Below are 21,139 nucleotides of genomic sequence, written 5' to 3' on the forward strand. Positions count from 1 at the left end.
TGGCCATGCTACTTACTGGATAGGCAAACTTGGGCAAGTTACTTAATTTCTCTGATCCTCAGTTTCCTCACCTCTACAGTGAGGCTTAAATGAAATAGCACGTGAGTATTGGGGGGCATTCTTCTGAATGTGTCAACTGATGTACTCACTAGAAACCAATAGTAAGCTTTGTTTAAAAACAGCAACTCCTAATCGCCTAATTAATTATTAAAATAATTTAACTACTTAGTGGTCATGGAAACATTTAAGTCTTAAATTTTGGGAGTCACGGGTGGGAAATTAATGAGCATTGATGTTTAGTCTGTCTGAGGAATAAAGGGTTAGCCATGCGGGAGGTAAGGTGGAAAGACTTGACTTACAAAAAACTATCGATTTGAAGATGACTTCTAGGGCCCTCTCCATTGAACCGCTGGCTCATCTATACTGGATAGATGTTATATTTACTCACCCTTTCATTCCATTAATCTCTTTTTCTTTTAGTTTAAACTAGCACATTGATGCTAATAAAACTGAGTACGGCCAAAACCGGTTTGGCTCAGTGGTAGAGTGTCGGTCTGCGGACTGAAAGGTCCCAGGTTCGATTCCGGTCAGGAGCATGTACGTTGGTTGCAGGCACATCCCCGGTAGGGGGTGTGCAGGAGGCAGCTGGTCGATGTTTCTCTCTCATTGACGTTTCTAGCTCTCTATCTCTCTCCCTTCCTCTCTGTAAAAAATCAATAAAATATATTTAAAAAAATAAAATAAAATGATATTTATATAATATATACATGATTAAGTATAAATACAGACATATATAAGTATACATACCTATGTAAACACACATACATAAATATTTAATCTGGAGGGAGGTCATTAATGACCAGCAGGGTTTCTTTTCTAGCTCTCTATCTCCCTTCCTCTCTGTAAAAAATCAATAAAATATATTAAAAAAAAACTGAGTATGAATGCATTTTTAATATATACATAATATATATATTATTGATTTCAGAGAGGAAGGGAGAGGGAGAGAGAGATAGAAACATCAATGATTAGAGAGAATCATTGATCAGCTGTCTCCTGCATGCCCCACATTGGGGATCGAGCCCATAACCCGGACATGTGCCCTGACCAGGAACTGAACTGGTGATTTCTTGATTCCTGGATTGATACTCAACTGCTGAGCCACGCCAGCAAGGCAAGGGGAATGTATTTTGGCTCTGTGAGCTTGTTCAAACTTTATCTCACAAATTTCCCCTTCGTGGCCCAGGCAGAGCTGGACAACCTTGGGCCCTATCCTGTAACAAAGGTCAAGCCAGAGGGACACTTTCTAAATGAAGAGGGGTGGGCACCAAGCTGAACATATTCAGTTCCTTCTTCCAAACTCACTCAACTCATCCCTAACCTCTCAGCATGGTGACAGGAGAGGTAGGGAGTGAAACCGACAGATGGTGACGCTGAAATCCCATCAGGGGAACAGGAGAGGTGGGAACCAAGAATTGCTCCTGAGCACCTCACCATTTTTGCGCTGTTACCTCATTGACTTTATCCATTAGGCTATGAGAGGCCGGATTGTGGCTGTGCCTCTTGGAGAAGGAGGTCAGCCGCCCGCGCAGCCATCCTTTTCCTCCTTTATGAGGCCATTTCACCAAATAACAACGCCTACTCCTTTGCCGACTCTTTGGGATCACAGTAGGCAATTTCGACTTTGCTCCCAGCAGGCTCGGAAATGACTAACAATATTACCTTCATTAAATTACCTCTAAGGAGGCTTTGTAGCAAAAGCCCCAAATGGCTTTTCTGCTTTATTCCCCACTCTCCGGTTTAGCTCAGCTCTGTTGTCTAAAATAGGTAATTAGCCTGGCCGGTGTGGTTCAGTGGTTGAGCATTGACAAATGAACCAGGACGTCATGGTTCGATTTCTGGTTTGGGCACGTGCTGGGGGATTGCAGGTTCCATGCCTGGTAGAGGATGTGCAGGAGGCAGCCAATCAATGATTCTCATCATTGATGTTTCTATTTCTCTCTCCCTCTCCCTTCCTCTCTGAAATCAAGAAAAATCAGTCAATCAATCGGCAATTAGAGGCTGCAATGTGATTAAATGACAACACAAAGATAATCCAAACATAATGACCAGATGAGAAAGATGTCCAAAAAAATTAATACAGTCTCCTACCTCATTTTAAAGATCCCTTGGAGAAAATACAGTAAAAGAAAAAGGAAAACTGAACCCCTTTACCCTCAGGAGTCACTCAAAGCACCAAATTGTTAGGTTAATATAATTCTTTCCAATTTTCTTGCTCATCACAGCCAGGAGGGTCTCATCTGTGTGTGTGTGTTGGAGGGGGTGCGAGGGCGGGGGAGGGGGAAGGTCACATGTCCTTGGGCAGACATTCCAGGCTGCTCTCCAGCAGTGGGAGGGAGGTCCATCAGAGCTTCTCAGTTTTTCTTTCCCCACCATCGGTGAAAGGGCCCAAGAGTAAACACATTGGATACACAATCTTATCACAGCCTCACCCCTCCATTCGCAGTGTTTAAACAGGCTAACCCTCAATTGCTAAAGCAGGGACGCCAAGCATCACGTTATCCCAGACTCCACTCTTATAGCGGATACTCCTCTATACCCGGGAGAAGACGGTGGTGGTGACACTGTATTGATTGCAGCTGCAGCAAGTTGTCACTCAGCTTATTTCACTTGTCCATGGTCCATAAGGACGTATCAACATATATTCCCTGGGGGAAGCATCCTTTCTCTTCAAGGATGTTAGTAGGTTTTCATCTTCCTGCAAAGTCAGGCATTTGCTTCCTAAGGACTTCCTGATTTGTATCCTGGCCTATCCAGCATTTTTAACATTCTTACTTCCTAGCTCCCCTCTAAATGCTGGGTTTCTGCTACCTCAGGCTGTGTTGATCTGGGCTCCTTGGAGTGATTTAGGCCAGTGGTCTTCAAACCACACCAATGCACTGTGGTTCCCGAAGATTTCCCTGGGGAAATGCAAGCACATATAGTTGTAAGGAAATTAATTTCCAGATCACCCATTTTTATTTTTTCCTTCCATAAAATGATTCTCTCGATATTATACAGAGTTTATAGTGTCCTGTTACTTTCCAAAAGAAAGGCATACTCATCACTCATCCCAAACTTTACAGCGCATTGCCTGGCTGTGCAGAAACCTTGGGATGGTAGTGGGTCCTTAGACAAAGGAAAGAAAACGCTGGTAGGACACACAGAACCCTAAGATTTTTTTTTTTTTTTTGAGAACATAATTAAATGCAAGTAATTTTTTCAGCTATATTTTATCCTCAGCCCTATGTCATTAACTGTAAAGAAAAGTATCTTTGAAAACTCTAAGACTCTAAAGGTTAATGAGATTGACTCTTTTCAAAGTAATTGAGATATTTTTTAGAACAACCACATTTTTCAAGCTATAGTGGTTAGAATCTACAGAGATAAGTTTTACATGATTTTTTTCAGATTTGGTGCACATTATTTAAGAATGCAGTTAAAGCCTATTTTGTCAAAACATTTAATGACATATTTATAGTAATTCTACTTCCTGTTAACAAAAGATAAAATTATTTTTTAGCAGCTGAACTAATTAGTTTAAGCAGTAAATATCTTTTTTTTCCTTCTCTAAATACATGAAGTGTGATCGTGAGAGCTACTAAATATAATCAGATGGTTTCTGATTTGTTCTCAGATCTTATTTAATTGTTGTGTAAAATGAACAGCAGAGTTTAATACATATACACACCTATTTGCTGAAGGAACACAATGCCATTTTTAAATTTGCAATGAATTTACAGTGCTAGCTCCATATTACTTTGAATTATTAAAATATTAGTAAATTGTTTTATTTTGGCTTTATAACATATACAAATAAATAAAAAATTATTTTGGTCTACATTATTTTAATATTGACAGTTTTTAGCATTTTTCCTTAGAGAATGATTTCCATCAATTATTATCAGTGGTGTTTTTTTTTTTTTTTTTTTTTTTTTTTTAGCATCTTTGAAACACATATCAACACATTTTTAAATTAAAAATGAAGTCAGTCTTAATTAGAGAAAGTTAAGTTGGTTTGGTTGATTGACTTGACTAAAAGAAGTATCTTTGCCAATTAGTTTATAGAGTGGGTATTTCCCACAAATTAAATAAGCAAAAGCTATAACTTCAAGATTTTGGTAAAACATATTTGAAACATCCAAAATTATTTTATTTAAAAAGTTGTATTGGCAATGATATTAATAATATTTTGAGTTTCCTAATTCTTTTGGAATAATTTGGATAACCCAAGAGTCTCTTAGTGAAAGAGCATTGGGTATAATTAATAGTTCCTTGATAAGCTTTGGTAAAGTACTTATTGGAATTTTTCCCAGAAATTGAAATAGTGAATGAATATCTGTAATGACTGGGTAACACATAATTTTGCAAATCAAATGGTTTCCAATTCTTTGCTTTTTACCACTGTAAAGGAGGACCAATTTAGAGGAGTTATCAGCTGGGCAGATCATTAAAAATAGTGTTTGATGATAGATCACTATGTGATTACATAACTCAGAATGTGCCCAAAGGGCTGAATAACTTGGCTGTCCAACTTGGCTATCTAACTCCCATTCCTCTCTATAGATTTATGGAACAAGTTTTTTTTTTTTTTTTTTTTAAGGGTTTACATCTAAAAATATAACACCACACCAATATTTAATCATGGGTTTGTGGGTGAATTAGAAAGTTTCAAAAGAATAAAAAGACTGGCCAGGCTGGTACGGCTCAGTAGTTGAGCGTAGACACATGAACAAAGGTTACCAGTTTCATTCCTGGTCAGGGTACATGCCCGGGTTGTGGACTTGCTCCCCAGTGTGGGGTGTACAGTAGGAAGCATTGTTGTTTCTCTCTCTTATTGATGTTTCTTTTTTTTCTATCCCTCTCCTTTCCCTCCCCTTCTCAAAAAAACAAAAAACAAAAAAACCAAACACCTCATTCATCTTACTAAGAGATCTATTTATTAATATTTTAAGTTTTGTGATTTATAGTAATTATTTATTAAACTTATAGTCTATATTGTTTTGACCCGTAGTACTGATGATAACTGTAATGCTAATGCAACCAAGAAGAGACTATTTTTAAACGCTTATCACCTTAGAATCAGAGGAAATAAAATACAATTTCAATGTTAAGTATGATAAGGGTGAGCAATAAAACACTTTAACACTTACATGTATGACATAAGTATAAAATTCTGAGGGAGAATTGGGGTGGAAATATAAGTATGAAAAGGAAAATGCAAATTGTTCAAATGTTAAAAAGGTTATTTAAGTATTTTTAAATGGATGATGATGGCATCAAGTTGTTTTCGTATTTAGATTTCATTGACTAAATCTATAAGAATAATACAATGGTTATATTTTATGTCAATATTTTTACAATCTGTTACCTCCTTCCCTACTTTGTTTTTTTTTTAAATATATGATGAAAAATTTTCCCTGTCAAGTAAAAAATGTGCAAGGGGTCATATATTTAAGAAAAAAATTCTTTTAGGGCTTAATGAGAAAAAAGCAGACACAAAACTTGACCAGGATGCACAAGAGCTCTGGTTCCGTGTCATGATGGCTGTTGGCCCTGCCCCAAGCTGGAACACGGCTCAGGCCTTGAGCAATCTTCAAGGGAGAGTATTATTCCTGACGTCTGGCCTTTGTGCACCTAGTGAGCCCGTTGGTCATGTGATTCTCAGAGCCCTGCCTTTCCATCTCTTTTGAACGTTTTAGCCTGGAGTAGCATTTCTTTTTGCTACATCTTATTGTGTGTGCAGAAATAAGTTCTGCCTCCAGCGTTCTCTTGCCTTCTGTTACTCCCCTCCTGTTTTCAGGGAAACTCAGCTGAATTTCTAAGTCTGCCCTGCATCTCATGTGAGTTTGTGTCATTCTTAGAATGAGCACCAGTTGCTGCATCTGATTGGCTTTCCCGTTTTGACTTCTCTTTCTTTTCCAGCACATTTTTTGTTTTGTTTTGTTTTTGTTTTTCCAAAACATTCTTTTAGATTTGGGAATGTGTCTTATTGAGATAAATGAAATAAATTAAGGTCTGGGTCTGCCCCAAGCCTCCAGTTTTAAGAGAACTTATCTACATTTGCCTCCCTCAATTGGATGTTCTCACCCAGGAGATATTTCTCTATCAAACCAATGGCTAATCCGAGCCTGGATGGAATTATTATTTTGTCTGTCTCCTATCGAGTATGTCCAATCTTTCTGTGTCTTTCCTCAGAGTCCTAACTTATGCATTTCTCCAATATGTACTCTTAGGGCAGAGACAATACTATAGCCACATATTCAAAACATTTCACTTAGAAATTTATCCCTTGAATAGTTCATGCTGATCTCTGATCTTTTTCTGTGCTCAAGAAGTCCATCAATGCTCAACCACAATCATTTTTATTCTATCTTATAATTTTAAGTGTCAATAATTTGGTCCAGTCCTAACTGGTTTGGCTCAGTGGCTAGAGCGTCGGGCTGCGGACTCAAGGATCCCATGTTTGATTCCGGTCAAGGGCATGTACCTTGGTTGTGGGCACATCCCCATTAGGGAGTGTGCAGGATGCAGCTGATTGATGTTTCTCTCTCATTGATGTTTCTAACTCTATATCCCTCTCCCTTCCTCTCTGTAAAAAATCAATAAAAGAAAAACAAACAAACATATATTTTTAAAGAATTTGGTCCAGGCTTGGCTGAGCGATTCTTCTGTTCCACAAGGCATCAGCAGAGCTCACTTGGTGGTATTCAGCTGGCAAATGGTTTACAGAGTCTTAGAAAGCATCATCTTGTGTGTCTCAACTGAGGAGATGATTGAAAAGTGCATCTCAACTGAGAATATTGATCAGGGATCCTACACATGGCTTCTCCAGCATGGCAGTCTCAGGGTTGTCATACTTCTTACATGGCAACTCAGGACTCCAACAAGAATATCACAAGGAGTCTGAGGTGCAGCCTCAAGGCTTCTTATGATCTGGTCTTGGATATCCTAGAACAACATTTCTGCCAAGTGCTGGCTTCTGTTAGTTATTGAGGCCATCCCAGATTCAAAGGGCGGGAAATTAGAACCCACATCTCTCTGGGAGGAATAGCAAAGCATTTGTGACCATCTTGAACATACTGCCCCCTGTCCAAACAGCCCACATTTATGTAGTCCTTGTGCATAGCGGCTGCCCTAACCATGCCCAGCTGTGGATTCTCCACCTGAAGCTCCAGGAAGAGGCCTCCTCATATTTTCCTGGCTCCTTCTCAGAAGCTCATTCCAGGCGGTTGTTTGAGAGTTTACCTCTTTTATAAATATCACTGAGCTGCAGTCGTTCTTTCTGATTGAAAAACAATGAAAAACACTCCATCTTCCTTTTCTAATTTCTTATTTAGAGCAGTTGTTGCATGCATCCCTTTAACTCTTTCTTATCCCTCTCTCTTGCTTGTATCTCATTGTTGTGTTTCACATCTGCATAGTCTATCTTTTAAGGAATCTGTCGTTCAGCCTAATTGGTTTACTTTCCTTTATTTTGTTTCTATTTTTTTTTCAACATTCTTTTCACCATATAGGGTGAAACACATTTTTGAAACTTATCCAATTCCTCATTGATTTCCTGAAAAACAAATTGACTTCAGAGACTGTGTGAGTTTAAAGCTGACACCAAGACAGAATTTGATAAGAAATGCCTGTGACAGATAAAGGGAAGGAAGCAGGAGTGGGGATAGAAAACAACGTTGCTGTTTTGACAACTGAGAAAGAGGAAGAAGGAGGAACTGAGTAGAAAGAGACTCAGAATTTTCACGTCAAAGTCACCCATTAGAGGAGTCTCCTGTCCCACAGGCATGGGCCTGCACTGCAGTCAGACACAGCTGGGCGTAGCTCAAGGGAAGGGTGACCTGGGCCAGAACATGGATGGTGGATCCCTAGGGGCAGCAGCTGGGACTCTGTCACCTCTGTCCTGGCAGCAGGAGCCCTGCACCAGAAGGCAGAGCGTTGTGGATGCTTATGGAAGCCAGGATGGAGGCTGGATACTTTTGTCTCTACTGGTCCCACTGAGGTCCCACTGACAATGAAAAAGGAGTCACTAACTTTTGGAAACAGGAAGCCCAATTCACATGGTTAAGATCCAGCTTCACTATGTACCTCACACCAGATTTCTGAGTCTCAATTTCCTCAATTGTGTAATAAGGTTTGGACTACTCTGCTGAGGGCCCATCCAGCCCTGACGTTTTATGATACTTTAGGCCTTGACAACTTCAGAAGAGACTTTGCATTCATGTCTTTCCGCATTTACTAGTATACCTGTGAACATGATGCTAAATGCTTTTAATGGTCAGAGAGCTGGTTCACTGCGACATAGCTGGGGGGTAATTACGGTAATATGCACATGGACATTAAAAGAAATTATTCGTAGACATAAATTGTCTCACAGTCTCAGGTGATTGCAAAAGACATTGGGTTTGGATTGTTTAATGTAATGCTAATTTGCTTCAAGTACAAACACTAATCAGGAACATTAGGCAATTATCATTTAGGTATAGGACCCAGTATATGACATCTGCATTTTCATGTGAGCATTAGTATCACTTATGTAACTGCTTACGGTAATGAGGGGGGAGGCTTCTAAGAAATAGGCTCATTATAGAGATTTGTAGTGACAAATCTTGATTATTAATTTTACCTTTTGTTGAATATCTTACAAAAGGCATCTATCAGATCTTAGGGGATAATTTTTATATTTATGTGATTTGATTAGATACACACTTAATCTTAGTGTGAAGAACCCTATGAGTTTGAATAAAGAAGAAAAAGAGGGAGAGCCAGTTATGTGAAGCCTCAAACATCCTTAGTTTCAATCATGTTATAAAAGGGGAAACCAAGTCCTAGGGAGTTTATCTCAATTCCCCAAGATCACAAAAACAATTTTATTTCGTTTCTCAGTGCCAGGTACATTTAAAAGTTCTTTATATGTTTTGACAACTTTAATAGATCGGTATAATCACCATAATCACAATATTGCCACCATTTTGCAGATGACAAAACTGAGGCAAATAGTGCTAAGTTACTTGCTCTAGGGCACATACACAGAAGTTGCGTCAAGGTTTGAACCCAGGCAGTTTGGTTCAGAAACCCACGCTTTTACCATACACACACTTTCTGATCAACATAGTGTGTTAAAAAAAGGCAAGTTGGACTAGAACTCGGTATCTTTTCCATAATACTAGAGTTAATAAAAACGAAATCCTTTTAATATTTTAAAATAAACATGGCAACTGAAAGTGCAAAAGTGGCTGCTCAGAGCACCCATCTCTGAAAGCTTACTTTCTTGCATAAGGCCCCCCAAAGGCAGCTCTCCCCCATCTCCATCTCCACACCGCTCAGAAACAAACAAACAAACAAACAAACAAACAAAAAAACCCTCAGGAAATTAGCATTAATTAGCAGGCAGGAATCATTTATAAATGAGCAACCTGCTTTAAAGCAAATGGGTGAATATGAAGTGGTTTTTAGACACCTGAAAGGGTTTTACTTAGAAATAACCTAGCTCTTCTGGGAATAATGTTCTTACCTTCTTGATAAATTTACTATTTGTTTTCTTCCCAGGCCTCCCTGGGTCCTGTGTTTAGTGTTTCCAGCCCTCTCACCACTAGCCGGGGATTCCTCAGCCTTGATCAGTGCGATATTCCTCACCGAGTTTACCCACTTTTGGACAGGACCAGAGCTGCCATTTTGGCCTGGCTAGAGCCCCAGTGCAAGCGTGCCCTCTCCCCGCAACCCCCATTAAGCTACTATAGAGTGCTTCTTTTGACTTAACCCCTTACCCAGCTGGGGTTCTCTGTTGGCTAATAGCTATCCAAAAATAAGGAGCTTCTTTGGTCACCACTGCAGCTCTGTTTTAAATGTGATGGTTTATTTAACACACACACACACACACACACACACATATATATATATATATATATATACACACACACACACACACACACATATATATATATATATATATATCTTTCATCTATCTATAATTATTTATTTATTTATTTATTTATTTTTTATTGTTTGAAGTATTACAAATAGTGGTACATATGTCTCCTTCCCCCCCCCCCATTGGCCTCCCCCTGGCCTCCCTTACCCCTGAGTACATGCCCTCACCTGTCATCCCCCCCCCTGCCCTCACAGTGACTTATATCCATTGGTTATGCTTATATGCATTTATATGCATGCGTACAAGTCCTTCAGTTGATCTCTTACAGACCCTCCCCACCCCCCAAAAAAAGCTGATGTTTTTCTGTTCTCTTTGGAGTCAGTTGCACAACAAAATGGTACTTGCTGAGACCATCGGTATTTCCTGATCCCCTGGAGCAGGGCATCTAGGCCCCAGGGGTTTGAAATGATCCCATGTTTCTGAAATGTAGCTCCGATTTCATGCTGGCTCATGTCTTTCCCAAAGTTAGAACCTCATCACCCCATAGTAGGACTGTGGATGGGAAAGGGTTATAGATTCCAGAGGGCTCTTAAGAGCAGAAACCACTGATGCTTTGTTAAGGAAGGTGAGAAGAGGGTAGATGGGGTGAGTAACAGTGAACCTCTGCTCTCTTTTCTTAGGCACTGGTGAGAAAAATCGATGCCTCAGACAATATCTACACCACGGAATCCACCACTGGGAACCTGTTCAGCCTGACCCAGGAGGGGGCCCCCTTGTGCCGCATAATAGCCAAGGTGAGCTTCATGGTGGGGGGCCAACATTGACGGCCTGGGGGGAGTGCAAGGAAACTGGTTTTGGGGAATAACTGGCTCGGGAAGCTGTCCTGGCTCTAGCATTTGCTTGCTGTGTAAAAAGAGACACCTCCCCTCCCTGGATGTTGGTGTCTCCATCTTTAATAGTTTCCCCTCTGATTCATTCCGTACTTGATGTCTCAGTGCCCTCAGACCCTCTACCACAGTGGTTCTCAACTTTTCTAATGCCGTGACCCTTTAATACAATTTCTCATGTTGTGGTGACCCCCAACCATAAAATTATTTTCATTGCTACTTCATAACTATAATTTTGCTACTGTTATGAATTGTAATGTAAATATCTGTGTTTTCCGATGGTCTTAGGAGACCCTGATAACAGTTCTCAACCTGTAGGTTGTGACAAGCCTAAGACCATCGGAAAACACAGATATTGACATTATGATTCATAACAGTAGCAAAATTACAGTTATGAAGTAGCAATGAAAATATTTTTATGGTTGGGAGTCACCACAACATGAGGAACTGTGTTAAAGGGTTGCGGCATTAGAAAGGTTGAGAACCACTGCTCTACCATCTTTCTTCATGTATGATGCCTATTATAAAAACCAACTAACAGTCTTTCCTCGTCTCCACGTTTCCCACCAAACCCCAAACCTAACCTCAGGTTGCTGGCTGCATCCCAAAAATGTCTGCAGCCACAAGAGGAAGACACACTTGAAAAGACAATGGTTTTCAGCAATTACAGTGGGAGTTATAATTCATTAGCTTCATGATCAATATGCTTGTGCCCTAAAGATCCAAATATGTAGGGCAAACAGAGGTAATTGGTAACCTTTGGACCTCACCAGGGCCTGCTTCATTTGTACTTTTCTTTCTTCTTCTTCTTCTTCTTCTTCTTCTTCTTCTTCTTCTTCTTCTTCTTCTTCTTCTTCTTCATATATATTTTATTGATTTTTTACAGAGAGGAAGAGAGAGGGATAGAGAGTTAGAAACATCAATGAGAGAGAATCATCGATTAGCTGCCTCTTGCACACCCCTACTGAGGATGTGCCCGCAAACAAAGTACATGCCCTTGCCCGGAATCGAACCCGGGACCTTTCAGTCTGCAAGCTGATGCTCTATCCATTGAGCCAAACCAGTTTCAGCCATTTGTACTTTTCTACTTGAGAAATGACATCCCTTTGGGGATAGAAGCAGTGGTCTCACTGGAAGCAAAGTAATGCCCTTCAATAGACTTAGGATGCCAGTCACCGGAAGATGCTCCAGCTCTGGGGTTCCCAGGGAGTTTTTGGAAAACACGGATCCTTTTGCTCCACCCCAAATTCATTGAGGTCCTGGGATAAGACTGGGCATTTAACAAGTTCTATGGGTGACTCTGAGGCATGGCCAGACCCTCAGATTCAGTGATCTAAGCCCTTAAGGACATCTGGAAGAGTAGGGTAAATGCTTATGAACCCTGATCAGGGAGCAGTAAATTCTATATAACAGCAATAGCTGACATTTGCACTGAATGCCTTGCACGTGTTGTTTTTTTTTTAATCACACACCATCCTATGAAGTAGGTGTCATGTTGTTTCCATCTCTAGTTGAAGAAATGGTTTGAGGGATTTGCTCAGAGTCCTACAATGATAAAGAGTGGAGCCAGAATTCGAACCCACGTCTCTTTACTTTGAGTTCATGGTCCTAGAGCCCACAATGGTGACTTCCGGTTCAGTCTTTGGCCTTTCAGATTCTTGGACCAAAGTGTTACTCAGAAGTTCTCAACTCCACACATTAGAATCACTGGGGAGCTTTAATCAGCTGGTTCAAACCTAACTGGTCCAGAATTGGATCTGGGGTGGATATTTTTGCATTCTGCATGACTCTAATGTGCCTCTTGGGTTGGGGACTATCTCTTAGAGAGTGCTTTGGGTGTGCTTTGACTTGGAAAGCTTGTGGTGTTGATGGGCGAAGGGCTCTGTGAGGTTAGCATGAGGCCTGTCCTCTCCAAGGATTCTGTGACCCAGTCACTCAGCTTGATTGTTGACTCTGCAGAGGTCTGCTCAGTGCTCAGTGCTATGGGGACTGGAATTGGGGCTGGAACTGACTCAATGGCAGTTTAATGATTAATTTCAAACAGAATTTAGCTGACTCTCTTTTAGAATGAGAACTATTTTCTCCTTCAAAATTAGTTGCAAATATTGGCTGGGTTTGAGCTCCAGGTGTGGATCTGAGGCATGGAAGGGGCAAGGAACTCTTCTGAATAGCTCCGTGGGGCCTGAAAAGTTTTTGTTGTTGCTGTTGTTAATCCTCACCAGAGGATATTTTTCCTCTTTTTTTTTTTTTTTTTTTTTTTTTTTTTAGAGAGAGAGAGTGGATGGGAGGGGCAAGATATACCAAGGGAAACATAGGTGTGAGAGAGACACATTGATTGGTTGCCTCCCACATGTGCCCTGACCAGGGCTGGGGATCGAGCCTGCAAGCAACATGCATGCCCTTGACTGTAATTGAACCCAGTGATCCTTTCATCCTCAGGCCAACGTTTTAACTACTGAGCAAAACCAGCTAGAGCCTGAAATGCTTTTACACTTTGGAAAGAACAGGCCTTACCATTTTTCTGAGGAGGAAAGTTGGCCAGAGGTCTTAATCTGTTTCAGGGCCTGGGCACTTGAGCTCTGTCTCCATGCACTGCAGATGGCCCCTACTGCCTACATTTGTGCTCCCTTTCAGAACCAGAGAGGGGTGTGAGCTGAAGATGGCCTTAGTCTTCTCCGGGGACCAGGACTTAAGTCTGGTTAAATATCCATCCCAAATATTTTCTGTGTTAAGTAGGCAGTGGGGAAAGCCCTTTGCCGAGACCCACTCCTCAGCTATTTAACTTCTCTCAATCCTCACACCAGCCCTGGGCTTTCAAGAACTATGACCAGCAGTTGTTTAAAGATTTGGATGGTCCTTTGAGTGTGGGCACTATCCACATGTTATATCTTGTCTACACACATACTTCTGAGATGGATATCAGTGACCCTGTTTTGTGTTTTTTTTTTTTTTAATTTTTAATTGATTTCAGAGAAGAAGGGGAGGGAGAGAGAGATAGAAACATCAGTGGTGAGAGAGAATCATTGATTGGCTGCCTCCTACCCCCCTCTACTAGGGATCAAGCCAAAACTCAGGGGTGTGCCTTTGATCAGAATCCAACCGGGGACTCTTCAGTCTTCAGGCTGATGCTCTATCCACAAAGCCAAACTGGGTCGGTAGGGCTAGTGACCCTGTTGTTTTTTTGTTTTGTTTTGTTTTTTTTAAAGATATGGGACTCACAGTGGTTAAGTACCTGGTATACCCTGCACAGCACCTCACTGTCCATGTTCAGGAGATATGTCCACCATTGCAACAACTATGGGGCAGCTCCCCCACTAGACTTCTCCACCCACCTCTTTGGGGCCCAGTGTGATCTGCCTTTGGGCCTTCCATCCACATGAGCTGCCTCCAGGAGATGATGTGACAGCCTGTCTGAGGTCCATCATCTCAGCTTCTTGGGTTCCTCTGCAGGCCACAGAGCAAGCCCAGTTTTCCCCATCCCTTCCTGAGTGCAAAGCACAGAAAACTCCACGTGCTCTGTCAAGATTACCCTGCACCCCATCTCCTCTATCCTTCCCACCACCAGTCTACACAGCCCAGGGCTTTGGTAGCTTATCCCAAGTCTGTCTGAATAACACACACCATATACAACTGGGCTCTGAGCCCGGAGCTTTCTATAAAATTAAATAAGCTCCAGCCAGCAGTGCGATTCTGCTAGCTCCAGCAATTCCCAGCTCCACGCGAAGATGAGTGCTGCTCTTGGGTCCTCGGCAGGCACTTCAGGGTGGTCCCTGCCACTAATCCATCTCCCTTGCTCACTGTCTCACTCCTCCTCACCCTCCCACATATCCCAGCACTTGAGACAGCACGCTTCATGAGGTTAAGAGACACCCTTCTAACCAGGATTTCTTCCGTAGCCTGCCGTCACCCGGCGGTCCAGACTGGGTGCTAGCCCCTTTCGTTTACATGAACTCATGGGCTCCCCGCAAAACCCCATCATGTAGCTGTATCATGACCCCATTTTTGGCCAGAGTTAACCAGCAGCAGAACCAGGATTTGAAGAATCCCCTCAGTTTGGGGTCAGAATTGCCCCCATTCCTCTCCCAGTAACTAAAAAATTGCTAGGAAGGCCATTTCCTGTCCCCCCCCCACCCCCCCATAGGCCTGGGAAAGGATGTAATGAGAAGCAAATGCAAATGGGAACAGAGGCTTAAATATATGCTGGGCTCAGTGCTTCCTGAGCCAAAGGAAGGCGGCCACATTGATCCTGGCTTTCGGCCTGCATTTTTTGGCACCATTTCTTCATTAGCTATTCCATATATAAATGATCTACAGCTATCTATCTATCATCTATCTATCTATCTATCTATCTATCTATCTATCTATCTATCATCTATCTATCTATCATCTATCTACCATCTATCTTCATTTATCTCATGTATGATTACCAATCAATCAATCAATCAATCTATCATTTATCTAATGTATGATTATCAGTCAACCTATCTATACTAATAAAAGGGTAATATGCTAATTAGACCGGGTCGACCAGACATCTTCTAGATGTCCAACTTCCTTCTGGACAAAGCCACAGTGGTGGGGGCAAGGCAGAGGCAGTTAGGGGCCATCAGGCCGGCAGGGGAGCAAGCAGTTAGGAGAGAGATCAGGCTGGTAAGGGAGAGCAAGCAGTTAGGGGACAATCAGGCTGGCAGGGGAGGGCAATTAAGGGGTGATCAGGCCAGCAGGGATGGAAAGTAGGGGTGATCAGGTCAGTAGGAGTGGGCATTGGGGCAATCAGGCTGGCAGGGGAGCAGTTAGGGGGCAATCAGAGTTGGCAGAGGTGGTAGGGGCAATCAGGCAGGCTAGTAGAGGTGCTTAGAGGCAATCAGGCAGGCAGGCAGAGGCTGTTAGGAGTGATCAGGCTGGCAGGCAGGCAAGTGGTTAGGAGTCAGCAGTCCTGGATTGTGAGAGGGATGTTGGTTTAGGCCCGATCTCTGTAGGATTGGGCCTAAACCAGCAGTTGGACAACCCCTAAGGGGTCCCAGATTGGAGAGTGTGCAGGCTGGGCTGAGGGACACCCCTGCCCCCACACGAATTTCATGCACCAGGCTTCTAGTCTATTATAATTTATCTATGTACCTATCTATCTATCTATCTATCTATCTATCATCTATCTCTATTATGTATATAAAATAATATTTATGCCGAAGCCGGTTTGGCTCAGTGGTAGAGCATCGGTCTGCGGACTGAAAGGTCCCAGGTTCGATTCCGGTCAAGGGCATGTACCTTGGTTGCGGGCACATCCCCGGTAGGGGGTGTGCAAGAGGCAGCTGGTCGATGTTTCTCTCTCATTGACGTTTCTATCTCTCTATCTCTCTCCCTTCCTCTCTATAAAAAATCAATAAAATATATTTAAAAAAAATAAAATAAAATGATATTTATATAATATATACATGATTAAGTATAAATACAGACATATATAAGTATACGTACCTATGTAAACACACATACATAAATATTTAATCTGGAGGGAGGTCATTAATGACCAGCAGGATTTCTTTTCTTCCCACTTTGAAGGATAATTTGATTTTACGTCAGTGGCTCTCTTAGTGAGGCCCTTATTAGACATTCCAGGGACAGTGGGAAAGCAGGAGGCAGGGAGGGGCATGTGGAGCACGGACTCAGAGCGGGTGCTTGTCCTGTACCAGAGCAGGTTTTCATCGGAGTGAGGCTGTGCATCTGGAATCAAGAGTTCTTCACTTTGACCTCAGATTAGGACAAGAGTGCCTGCTCCGTGCCTCTTTAACCCTGCACCCTGCACACACACACACACACACACACACACACACACACAGACACAAACACACACCATGACACTGCACCTTCCCCCAGGCTTCTTCCCGCCTTTAACACGACCTACCTTCCCCCTGACTCATCGTCCCCCAGACCATGAGCTCAGGGTGGACGGGGACCGAGGCTGTGTGCTCCGTGCCCGGCACAGAGGCTGGCACATAATAAACCATTCATGCTTTTTGGCTGCTTGAATGAATGCACCAGTCCTAAGATAGGCCCTTTTCCAACAAGTGAACTACCTCAAACGGAAGTAGGGATAAAAAGTTAAGAATCACTGTGAGCTGATTCTAAGATGCCAGCATTTATACACGCCCCCGCAGTGAAGCACTTTCATCTGGGTCCCTGCAGTGATCAGCCATAAACCCTGAGAATGAAAAGGGCCTGGAGCTTGTCTTTATGATGTGCCGGGGGAGGGATGATGTGCGATGACTCATCGGATGAGTCTGTGTGGGAAGCCTTCACAAGTTAAAGGTGTTTGCGTGAGCAGCTCTCACAAAATGAAAAGTACAGGCTCATCTCAAGAGCCAGGCTGGTGGGTCCTAAAGGTGGTTGTTTTTGTCCTTTTACACACATGAGTGAAGGAGTTAAAACAAGGATAATGTGGATTTGGGGTGAATTATTACACCCATCTGGACTTTAGTTGTACGAAACAGGAATAAACTATAGTATTAATATAAATAAAACTCCTTTCTTTCTCCTCCTCCTCCTCCTCCTCCTCCTCCTCCTCCTCCTCCTCCTCCTCCTCCTCCTCCTCCGGTGTGTGTGTGTGTGTGTGTGTGTGTGTGTGTGTGTGTGTTTGTGAGTGTGTGTCTCCTTGACCGGAATCAAATCTGGGACCCTTCAGTCTGCAGGCTGATGCTCTATCCACTGAGCCAAACCAGCTAGGGCATAAAACTCCTTTTCTGCCTGTTATGGTTGGAAAGACCTGAGAAGTATTGGGTGTTTGAGGCAGGGCAAGAACCAGCAGTGGGCCTCTCGGCTTCAGCTCCCTCCACCTGCTTCAGACTTATTTCTAGAAGCTATTTCAGGTGACTACAGGCTTGCTCCATAGGGGGAGTTAGTTACTAGGTACCTGGGAGCAGTGTTAAGTGGAGTTGAGCCTGGTCCTAGCAAACACGTCTGCCCAGGTCCCTGGTACTTGAACCCCAGAGCATTTGGGGACTCCCACCTCCAGTTTAGACTCTCAAGGGCAACATTGTTTCTGGAGCTAGCATTTAAAAATATATATATTTTATTGATTTTTTTACAGAGAGGAAGGGAGAGGGATAGAGAGTTAGAAACATCGATGACAGAGAAACATCAATCAGCTGCTTCCTGCACACCCCCTACTGGGGATATGCCCGCAACCAAGGTACATGCCCTTGACCGGAATTGAACCTGGGACCTTTCAGTTCGCAGGCCAACACTCTATCCATTGAGCCAAACTGGTTTTGGCTGGAGCTAGCATTTTACTGCAGCATGCATGCGAGCATGGGAGTGTGATGTATGTATGTGTGTGTGTGCAGAGGAGAAAATTATTTTGTCTACCACCTTCTGAGGTTCTCTGTGCACTGTGAAATGGGCTGACAAAAGACAGATTAACAAGAGGAAAGCAAATAGCATTTTATTAGCTCGTACACCTGGGAGTGCTCAGAGATGATTAACTCAGAGTTGGTTAGAACTGAAATCTTAGCAAAGGAATAATGTATTTTTATTTTTATTTTTTAAATATATTTTATTGATTTTTTACAGACAGGAGGAGAGAGGGATAGAGAACTAGAAACGTCGATGAGAGAGAAACATCGACCAGCTGCCTCTTGCACACCCCCTACCGGGGATGTGCCTGCAACCAATGTACATGCCCTTGACTGGAATCGAACCTGGGACCTTTCAGTTCGCAGAACAATGCTCTACCACTGACCCAAACCGGTTTCGGCAGGAATAATGTGTTTTTAAAGAAGTGACAAGACAAAGAAAAAGGACCTGGAGTCTCTGGGGCAGCAAACTGTGGGAAGACAAATATCTGGGGAACCTATTGTAGAGAAAGGCCGGTAGGAAAGTTTGTTGTGTAGATTCCTCTGATGCCATTCCAGGCTGATAAAGGTCTGAAGTTATCTCTGGTGATTAACTTTGTCCTTCCTGGTGGAGAGGAGAAGGGGGATAATTTAATAAATGTACACTGTGTGTGTGTGTGTGTGTGTGTGTGTGTGTGTGTGTGTATTTTAGAGGTCTGGTGCATGAATTCGTGCATGGATGGGGTCCAGCGAACCTGGCAGGGGTGTCGGGGGGGGGGAAGGCAGGGGGGATACGAGCAGTTGGCTGGCTTGCCTGCTGGCCGAACTCCAGGTTGAGGAGACAATTTGCATATTAGTCTTTTATTATATAGGATATACACTGAATGGCCAGTTTATTGTGCGTTCAGAGATTATAATAATCTGGCCACTCAGTGCATGTTCTGATTTTAGGCAAATAGAACACTGGGAGATATAATTTTTTTTTTTTTTTGTATCTGCTTCTTCCCAATGTCTTCAGTTCAAAATAATCCTTATGCCAAAGTGGCATATTTTGGGGTGCCATCTTCTGCCACCCTACAGACCCAAAACATCCCTGCCGAGTGAGGAGAGGTGTCAGTGATTTGTTTTGGAGTCAGCCCCAGGAAAGGTCACACGGTAAAGTCATGTGCCATTTTTTTTTTCTTGGCAGGAGGGTGGGGTCGTAGCACTCTTCAAGGTCTGCCGGCAGGACAGCTTCCGGTGTCTGTACCCCCAGGTGCTCCGCACGCTGGCCTCCATCTGCTGCGTGGAGGAGGGTGTCCACCAGCTGGAGAAGGTAAGAGTGCGGCTGGCTGCGCGGGGCCTGGGAACTTGCATTCTCCTCCAGCTTCTGAAGTTTGGCCTGGACTCCTGGGCAGATCATCCTGCTTCTTTCCAAATGGACTCAGAGTGTGGGGCAGGGTCCCAGCACCACGGGCTCGGAGATGCTCTTCGCTGAGGCTGGAGGGCAGGTGGGTAATCTGCTCGTGGTACAGATGTGAATGCTGTGGCTCAGAATGGGCAGGTGATTGGTCTGAGGTCACATAGCCACGTGGTGGAGGAGCGAGTGCCAGCCCTCTGGGCAGAGTGCCCCCTTCCCGTGGGGTTGGAAGCCTTGGTATGCATGTGTTTGCTGAGATGGCCAAATGCAGCAGGGGGCGGTGGTGAGAGAGACAGACAGACAGACAGACACAATCCATGGAGTAAACACATCCGGAGTCTCAGGCTCTGTGTGCTGAATCATCCTCTCTTCTTCGGTAAAGTCTTCCCCTGGGCAGTGGTAAAATGGCCCATGGGGCACGCTCATTGTCTTTCACGCTGGTTGGCAGGATACGAGGAGAAAATAGGACTGACTAGAATCATAAGTTCTCCGATTGCTTGGCTATCGAGAGTTTGAAAAGCAGCAGGAAATGCTCAGCCTGGGGGAAAAAAACAGCAGGGCTTTTTGTTTTGAGTGGAAAACCTTCAGAAGGCTGGAAGCTGGAGGCAATTTATATATGTGTGTGTGTATATATATATATATATATATATATATATATATATATATATATATATATATATAATTGATTTCAGAGAGGAAGGGAAAGGGAGAGAAAGATAGAAACACCAATGGTGAGGGGGAAATATTGATTGGCTGCCCCCTGCTCGCCCCCACTGGGGGTCAAGCCCACAAGCCCAATTGATCTGCTGATTCATAGGTCGATGCTCAACCACTGAGCCAGGCTGGCCGGGCCAATTGGCACAGGAGAAGGTATCCCTACCTGGGCATTCCCCTCTACAGGTCCGATTTCTTTCTGTACACAGGCAACTCTCATTCCCACTGGGTGCCTGGCAGAGAGGGGATGTCAGGAGGGGGAGAGAGTTCCTTGAGAAGAGCCCCCGTGTGGTCAGAAACGGCAACTACATTGTCTGGCAGCTGTAGAGCTTGCAAGGTGGCATTCTCCTTTCAGGTGATGTTGGCCTCAGGGTGCAGACATCCCCGTTGTACTGATGAAGAAACCAAGGCCCAGAGAGGTGACGTGACTTACACAAATCGCACAGCTCCTCCTAGTTCCTATTCAGCAGATATTCATTGACTGTCTGCTATTTGCCAGGTACTGTGTTAAGTGCTGGGAGAATGGCAGTGAACCAAGCAGACAGAAGCCCTTGTCCTCACAGAACTCACACGTGAGTGCAGGCGGTGGCGAGTGGCCGACAGATGTGGGCCAAAGTCAGCCTGCTGCCTCCTTTGCTATTATATGTTTGACCTATGAGCTAAGAACGTATGTTCTTTCATTTATAAATGATTGGGGGGGGGGGATGAGAAGAATAACATTTTGTATCACATGAAAAGGGTGTGAAATTCAAAAATTTCAAGTCATAAAGATGTATTGGAACACAGCGGCGATCCTTGGTACGAGTGCTGTCTTTGTCTAGACGGAAGAGGCCACACGGCCTGCGGAGTAAAACACGTTTTCTGTGTGGTTCTCTGCAGGGAGTGATGGTGGGCCCTGTTT

At 43.3% G+C, this 21,139-nt stretch overlaps 1 protein-coding gene across 5 annotated transcripts in view; it reads left to right on the forward strand.

Annotated features, from left to right (window-relative positions):
• Window positions 1–21,139, forward strand: part of INSC (INSC spindle orientation adaptor protein) — a 126,715-nt gene that overhangs the window by 68,095 nt on the left and 37,481 nt on the right. For all 5 annotated transcript variants that reach the window (XM_084893981.1, XM_084893980.1, XM_084893983.1 and 2 more), the window contains exons 6-7: window positions 10,594–10,707; window positions 19,315–19,440. In XM_084893981.1, the coding sequence (XP_084750107.1) occupies window positions 10,594–10,707; window positions 19,315–19,440 (240 nt within the window). The remainder of the gene's footprint in view (window positions 1–10,593; window positions 10,708–19,314; window positions 19,441–21,139) is intronic.

Source organism: Pipistrellus hanaki (genome assembly GCF_964339955.1).
Source record: "Pipistrellus hanaki genome assembly, chromosome: 9".
Taxonomy (NCBI): domain Eukaryota; kingdom Metazoa; phylum Chordata; class Mammalia; order Chiroptera; family Vespertilionidae; genus Pipistrellus; species Pipistrellus hanaki.